This window comes from Atractosteus spatula, chromosome 3 (genome assembly GCF_055471065.1).
Source record: "Atractosteus spatula isolate fAtrSpa1 chromosome 3, fAtrSpa1.hap1, whole genome shotgun sequence".
Lineage (NCBI taxonomy): Eukaryota > Metazoa > Chordata > Actinopteri > Semionotiformes > Lepisosteidae > Atractosteus > Atractosteus spatula.
Window position 1 is genome coordinate 75171409 of NC_142708.1, and position 7579 is coordinate 75178987.

General features: G+C 53.2%; 1 protein-coding gene across 1 annotated transcript; it reads right to left on the bottom strand.

Annotated features, from left to right (window-relative positions):
* Positions 1-68: 68 nt before the first annotated feature.
* chp2 (calcineurin like EF-hand protein 2) lies at positions 69-5174 on the bottom strand. The gene is made up of 7 exons (XM_088911020.1): positions 4887-5174; positions 3770-3842; positions 2909-2989; positions 2546-2670; positions 1881-1942; positions 1264-1386; positions 69-870 (listed from the first exon to the last, which is right to left on the bottom strand). Exons 1-7 carry the CDS (start codon positions 4951-4953, stop codon positions 817-819), a joined length of 585 nt encoding a protein of 194 aa, XP_088767146.1. The 5' UTR covers positions 4954-5174; the 3' UTR covers positions 69-816.
* Positions 5175-7579: the final 2405 nt, after the last annotated feature.

The window sequence follows — 7579 nt, forward strand, 5'->3', positions numbered from 1 at the left end:
GTAGGTTAAAAATGTCATCACACCATCTTCTGAGCACCACCAACTCTTGAAAAAATGAAACACACACCTTTATCTTAAAACTCTTCTTTTAATGAGCAGATTTACAATCTAGCACCAAAACAGTTTGCATTTAAGCCTTGAGTCAAGGGGTTTCCAAACTATGTCAAATTACAGGAAAAGTCATTTTTATAAAGGTCTGCTAGACCCAGACAGCACCGGGCCCGTCCAAGATATCTTTAGACGAGACAAGGCACAAGGTAGCAAAAGGGTCCAGTTCATCAGATAACACCAGATTTAGACGTTACACATTTAGAAACATGCCTGCATCCTTAGTAAACCACAAAGACAGAACTCAAACATTAGCAGCACTTTATTAAGATGGATTTTAAGACTCGATGATGGAGGTTAAGGAGAAGAGAGCCAGGCTGGTGCAAGCCCGGGTTTTCGTGACAGTTCTGCAGGAGTACTGGGAAGCACCGCACTGCAGGACAGAAGGAGTTCCCAGGAAAAAGCATGACTGCCTCATCCAGCGCCATGCGTGCCAGTTATTCCACACAACAATCCCCCCGAATAACTTGGAGACATGTTGGATTCTGTTGTTTTTTTTTCCTGTACCCAAGTAAGGGAAAAGACGTGACCAAAAGGAGCATTATAACACAACAGACTTGCGTCAAGAAGCAGCTGTCAGAGCAGTTTGAACACTTATCTAGACTTCCTGGAGAGCTCCACCTCGTCCCCGGCACGGGCGAGCGGTCGAGGGGCCGAAGGACTCCAGTTTGTGTGAAACTGCGGGCGCCGTCTGTCCCGACCCCCACTCTACCTCAGGAAGCGGATGCTCATCTTGTGGTCGATGTTGACCTTCTCCAGCGACTGCGTACGAGAACAGAGGCGGACACCAGTTTCACATCCGGGCGTCTCAGATATCCCGCTGGCTTAAACACCCAGGGTGCTGCACAGCAGCACAAGGAGAGGCCGAACGATACAGATGAGCTTGACGGTTGTGGTTTACACCTTTAAAGGGAGGCTAAAGACACTGGCAGCAGTATAAACACAGAAACGGAGACCCTTACAAATCATAGGTTTGTCTGACCTTTGACCTCCGCAGGGCAGGGTAGAGAGAGCAACTCAGGAAGCAAGATGAGAGAACAGGACTGGCAGAGGTGGACATACAGTAGGGAAGGTGGTGGACAAAGAGACAGTGACAGGAAGCGTCAGTAGGGGAGCCCGGGGGACAGGGAGAGAGGGGCATGAAGACATGGGCACCTTTCGGAACTCCTCGAACGAGATGGCGCTGTCCCCGTCCAGGTCAGCCTCCTGGATGGTGCGGTCAGCGATGCTCTCCAGCTGCTCGTTGGTCACCTGCATCCCCACCATCATGCGCAGGACCTGGGGGGGAGGCAGCAAGGAGTGACCCCTGACCTCTAAGCCCAATCTGGACTTGACACCTTGTTGGTTTCAGCAGCTGTCAGGCAATGCCACCACAGTCAAAGTGCACAGAACAGAACCCTTTATTGAATCAGCTAGGACCACAGAAATCTACTGTCCAGTACTGACTGACTGAACGGGAGTTTATCTGGAAGGAGAAGGCACTGAGCAAATTTTGAAATGTGTGGAAAAAAGTTTTGAAAGTTTTCCTATGAATATGCAAACACAAGTGTGTCCCACCGTGGACACTGGACACCCCTGTCTATCATGTCTTTCCTTTCTCTTCTTCTCAACATTCATGTCTGCATGCTGAACTGTTCAAGCGCTCACAAGCCCCGACAAGACCCTCCTCAGCCCTGGGCTGTGAAAGCCTTACTGACTGCATATGCAAGCACCGGGTCCCACAAAGCAGGGCTCTCTTCAGGCACGCGAGGCCAGCGGCCGTCCGCACTCACCTGCAGAAGCTCGCTCCTGGAGATCTTGCCATCTTTGTCCTGGTCATACAGCTGGAAGGCAACTGCAATGGCGACACAAGGGACAGATCAGCACGCAGACCAGGCACACACAAGCCCACCAGCGTTTACACTGGGAGGAATCTGAGCATTCGTCCTCAGCGATGGTGAAGAGCGCCACCTACTGGTCCACTCACACCGCATGCTGCAGCCACCTGGTTTTCCTTAGAGCTCTCCCACCCCAGCTTTGCTTAGCTGCTAAGACAAGAAGAGGCCCTGCTCTTGAATGCTCTTTTCAAACAGAAGGCAAATGAATCACCCTAAACCACCTGTTCACTAAAGATTAGAAACACATTTCAGGGACCAATCAATGAAGCAAGTCATTTGTTCAGGTCAGGGAACTCTGGCCTTTGAGAATCCTTGAAGGGTCTTCAGACTGTTGTTTCAAACGATCTCTTAATCACTTCACTCCGCTTACTCACACTAAATCACACCGATCACAGCTCAGATGGTCCCAGTCTTTCACAACTGCCGAGTGAGGGGTTCCCTACTACACCTGCGGGACTGCGGCTCTCCAGGACAAAGGCCGGGCCTACTCTCCGGCCACCGTGGTCAGGACGGTCCACCCCAGCCACAGCACTCTGCTAGCCAGGGGCCGCAGGACTCACACTTGAGCTTGCTGGTCCGGCTGTTGGCGGGTTCGGGGCTGCTGGGGTCCCTGGGCCGGGTCGTGTCCAGGGGCCGGAAGTGTGCCAGGACCCTCACGAAGGAGCGGAAGTCCACCTTCTCCTCCCTGGCGGCAGACACACAGAGTGACCGCGGGACTGGGCGCTGGGAGTGACCCCACCCAGCCGCGCCGCAGAGCCGGGGATCCCCGCGGACAGGCGGGGCAAGGTTTGGGGGGGGGGGTCGGTTAACTGTCGAGCGATGGAACGAGCGATCGGGCCGTACGGCTGCGTCATCGAAAGACGCCCCAAGCCGACATGCAGAGAAGAGCCCGTCCAGCAGGCGGCGCGAGAGGGCGACCCTACCCGGGGGCGAAGAAGGCGCTGATGATCCGGTCGCCCAGCGGGTTCAGGTCCAGCTCGCGGATGTGTTGAAAATCACTCAGACTGCAAGAGACAGGAGACACAGTGAACCTCCCACACCCCCGGCCTCAACCACCTCTTCGTGCACACGCAGCCCCTCTGTGAATGACAGCCGGCCGACAGCACTGCTGCCTCCCCTCCTTCCACCCAGCTCGCCGAGCCCCACCAGCGCCCCGCTGCTCCACCCCGCGCCCCACTGCACCCCACTGCGCCCCGCTGCCCTTAATGGAAATCTAGTGTAACACAGAAACAAGCCGCTCCCAGTGAACACCTGTAATGTACTCCCCTTAAAGTGTGAGCAATTCTTATTCAGTGCCACAGCACATCTAAATGCGAGGCCGGCAGTGCCCGTGCGTGCGTGTATATATGCTGAGTAATTGAACAGGATGACGGCCGACGTTTCGCCAACTTAAAAAACGTTAGGGCGACATTGGGGTGATAACAGACCCCTAAACAAACACTTCAAGACGCAGACGAGTGGGCAGAAGTGATGAAGTTTTAACCCCACTGGCCCCTTGAACCACGGCACTCCGGGCGATGACTTCCCTGCAGCTCCCTGGGAAACGATCCCAGAAACGCCCTCGCCCACCCCAGACGGAGACCTGCTGCAGACAGTGCTGAGGTTCGGATGCAGCAGGGAACCTGTCCTGTTGTCCACTCATAAAATGGCATTTCACAGCCACTGCACTAAAGCGTGACCCCTCTTCGCTCGTCTTTAAGAGACCCGCCTCGAACTCTCGCCCCCGCCCGTACGGTGGTCTTAACGGAGGCTGTGTCCAGCGCCGCGACCCCGGCCCGGCTCACCTCAGGAAGCCCTTCTCCTCCCTGTCCAGCACGGAGAAGCGGTCGTACAGGCGGGACAGGTGCGAGGGGGAGACTGGGGGCGAGAGCACAAGCAGAGGAATGCCGTCAGGCGCCGACACGCACGAGCGGACCAGGAGCACTCGTCCCATCGCGGCGAGACAGAGGCGCTGGGGCGTGTCCCAGAGATCTCCACTGGCTTTCCTGCCATCTCCCCCACCTGGACTGAACCCTCCTGCTGTTAATCTTTCCACTGAAAACATCAGCAGTGTCCACGACTCCTTCAGAACAGCAAAGGTGTGAAATCGTGTCGTGCTGCTGCGCGCACGGCACCAGGTGCGAGTTGGAACCCACGTCCCGGGTCGATCCGCCCAGACACACAGACACGGGCCAACTGCTGAGAGTCCCGGGCAGGACTGAGCCTGCTGCCCTGGGCGGCTCTTCTGCAGAGACCCCGCGGTCTCTCCGTCCCTGCTGATCTAGAGGGCTCACGGAGCTGGGGGTGTCTCCGGGACGTGAGGAGGTACGGAGTGCCCACTGGGCGAGGAGACTCGGCACTTGGACTCAGAAAGAACCCCGGCTCGACAGCACATGGGTCGTGCACTTGTATCTACACCGAGTGACTGACGCCTGTCAGTGTATTAATCCGAATTACACGAACAATAAGATGTCTGCCTGCGTACAGATGTTAATCTGTGTGTATTCTATACGTCTTGCACCCCAGTCCGGGCTGGTGTGTAACAGGACGCACTCGGAAGAGCCGGGAAGCCCGCTCCACGGAGACCGTCGGAGCTCCGGTCTTCGGGATAGCGGGACACTACCGAACCGAGCGGCGAGTCGTATTCGTGTTGCTGACCGCCGGACCCCAGCGGCGCTGGGGGGGGGGGGTGATGTGTCTCTCGTGTTCATGTTGTTTTCACCGTGTTCTGGTGCCAAGCGCACCCCCTCCCGCACGCACACACACCCCAGCTCCCCAGCTCCCCAGCCAGCCGGATCTGCCCCGACAGAGAAGCACGCTCGGGGCTCGGACGCGCTCTCCGACTGCCGCGTGTGATTTATCGAGAAATGCAAAGTTGCAACTAAAGCGTGCTGTTTAATTTTTCAACAAAACGCCACTTACAACCAGTCTCCTTCATGATTTCCTCAGCGTCGGGAATGTTGGACAGCACGGAGTAACTGGAGCCCATTTTAACTCCAGTCCGCTATACACGTCCAGTACTCCTTTTTGGGACAAAGAGATTTTTTTTTTTCTTGGGTCAAATCTGCCGCTACAGAATCGGGTTATTTGTGGTCACTTTGTTTGTTTCCTACAGGACCGAGCTCCTCACAGCGTTTAAAAATAACTCCCACGCGGTTGGAGAAACTTTGGAGTCGGACAGCGCTTATCCGGAGCTGGAGAGACGGACTCGACCAAATGATTGACGTGGGGCTGAACCAATCAGGGCTCAGTCTGGGGAGGAAGGCTCGCCCATCAGGAAGAAGAGAGAGCTTTTTTTTTTCTTTTATAATTGTTTTTAAATTTTTATTTATGCTTAACAAAAGAACAAATATTACAATACAAACAAGAGTACATATAACAATTCAAAACAAAAAATATCGTCAGGGGTACATACTACTACATCAATTCAAGTTTAAACAATTCAAAGATAAAACAAATTAAATAAAAATAATGTCCGCGCCGCTTTCATATTTTTGCATTTCGAAATAGTCTGCAAATACCCCTTTACTTCCATTTCAAAATGCTCAAACACAGGGTACCTCCCAGACCACTTCATTTTGTGTATGTGATAACGTGCCAGTATAATAATTATATTTATTACAAACGAAATTTTTATATTGTTTTCATCGGGGCTGAAACTTAACATAATATCTTTTTCAACAAAACAAAAAGAAGAGAGAGCTGTGAGAGAAGCACTGTTGCTTCTGTCGATCGTCGATTGTTGCTCCGTGATCTTCATTGCGATCGCGAACTGCCCGAGCATTTCATCGCAGTACTTTCTCCACCTCTCTGCATTCTCGAATAACTACAATGAAATACACACGCCGAGGGAACACTCCTACTAAAAAGATGCCACTGAATTACATTACTAATAAACTTGGCCCTTGACAGTCTTTTGTCAAATACGTCAAGTCAGATACTTCTGTCAAGTAAGAGACACCTAATGCCTCCAGACTCCTCTTGCATCAATTGAAAGTACCTGCTTGTCCCCGCTCTGCGGCGTCTAGCATCAGCTCTTTCTAAACGTGCTTCATGGGACTGAGCTAAACACGGTCACACCGCTTTCCGAAGGCCAGTGTCCTTCGCGCTCGCTGTGCTCACCTCGCCGGTGGGCACGACGACAATGTTCTGAAACGCACCCGCCCGCTGTGTTCAGCCGCGCCAGCGAGGGGCAGCGACCGGCTGAAAGCAGGGCTGTGTCGCTGCTGGGCTGCTGCTCCTGCCGGGTCTGCTCTAAAAGCAGCACTGTGGCGTGGCGGTGAGCGCTCCTGGGTCCTGGGATCGATCCCGACCCGGGCCATCTTCTGTGGGGAGTTTGCATGATCTCCAGGTGGGCTTCCTCCCACAGTCCTGTGCTCTGCCCTTGAGGCTAACCGGCACCTCAGCTGTCCTCAGTAGGCTGCAAGGGAACAAGTAACAGGTTTATTCCATGGTGAAAAGAGAAGAAAGAAAGCACAACGTTTCGGCTGTGGAGGTTTGTTCAGGTATGTTTTCTTTCTTCTCTTTTCAGCATGGAATAAATCTCTTACTTGTTCCTTTGCAGCCGACGCATGCTGACGCAGCTCCCCACCTGAATGTCCTCAGTAGGTGTGTGTGTGTCCTGGCTTGTCCAGCTCCACCGTGACTCTGTATTGTACTACGCAGTAATTGAAACGGGTGGACTGGTTGCTGTTAGTGCTGTCCACACACCACCGAGAATCATTCAGACTTCTTCCCCTGTATTTACATTTCCAGCCTGTTTCGGCTCACTTTGCTCTAGTTCCTGAAGATTTTTCTCACACCAGCAGATAACTGCATCGAGAATACCCGAGCCGCCAGGTAACAGGGGCGAGGACGAAATTCAGCGGCGCGCAAGGCGAGGAAAGTCACCAATGGGGTTCACAGCACTGTGTCACACTGATGCGCCTCCCCCGTGATCTTCCGGACTCTGTAGAAAGGTACCTAACCCTGAGGAGGCTTCCCAAACCATCTGGCTCGTTTGGTTGCGAGTAGCTAACTGATCGCAGGACCTGACCCAGCTGTTTCTTTAAAGATGAAAGAGTGTTCTACAGCTTGTTACACAGCCCCACAACCGACGGACAGGAACAACAGAGTCCCACAAGACCAGCTGAACACTAAGAAGCGCAACAAAATCGAAACACCGTTTCTCTGCTCCGTTGACATTGCTGCGATGACCTCATGCAGTTCAGTTTTTTTTTTGTCTCCTAAAGTGACTCCAACAAAGCAGTGCCAGAGGGAGTCTCTCACTCGGGAGTCTTGCTGTTCCTCTGGGCGCCCTGAGCATCAACGCACCTTCCTTCCGACACATGGCATTGAGCTCCGACTCCGATAGCACTGTGTTCCCAGAACAGATTCCCAGTGCATGCAGGAGCAAAAACACTCCTGCCTATGACCTCTCATGTGAAGGGTTGCACTGGAGAGAACGGCCGCACTGAAATCTGACGTCAGCAAAGGCGACAGTCCTTTGTTACAACGCTGCTATGAAAAATACTTTTTTCATTCCCCGATTCCGTTAGCTCTTGAAACTGCACGTACAGTTGTGTCCTGCAGAGGGCGCTACCCCGTGGTCTTTTTGGTAACGAAAATCTTAAGTG

What these genes read in the sequence shown, in the direction of transcription:
- chp2 (XM_088911020.1), bottom strand. Translation starts at nt 4,953, where the DNA reads ATGGGCTCCAGTTACTCCGTGCTGTCCAACATTCCCGACGCTGAGGAA. An exon ending in AATCATGAAGGAGACTGGTT is followed by an intron (nt 3,843 to 4,886) that starts GTAAGTGGCGTT and finishes TCTCGCCCCCAG; the next exon opens with TCTCCCCCTCGCACCTGTCC. An exon ending in CGTTCGAGGAGTTCCGAAAG is followed by an intron (nt 871 to 1,263) that starts GTGCCCATGTCT and finishes TCTCGTACGCAG; the next exon opens with TCGCTGGAGAAGGTCAACAT.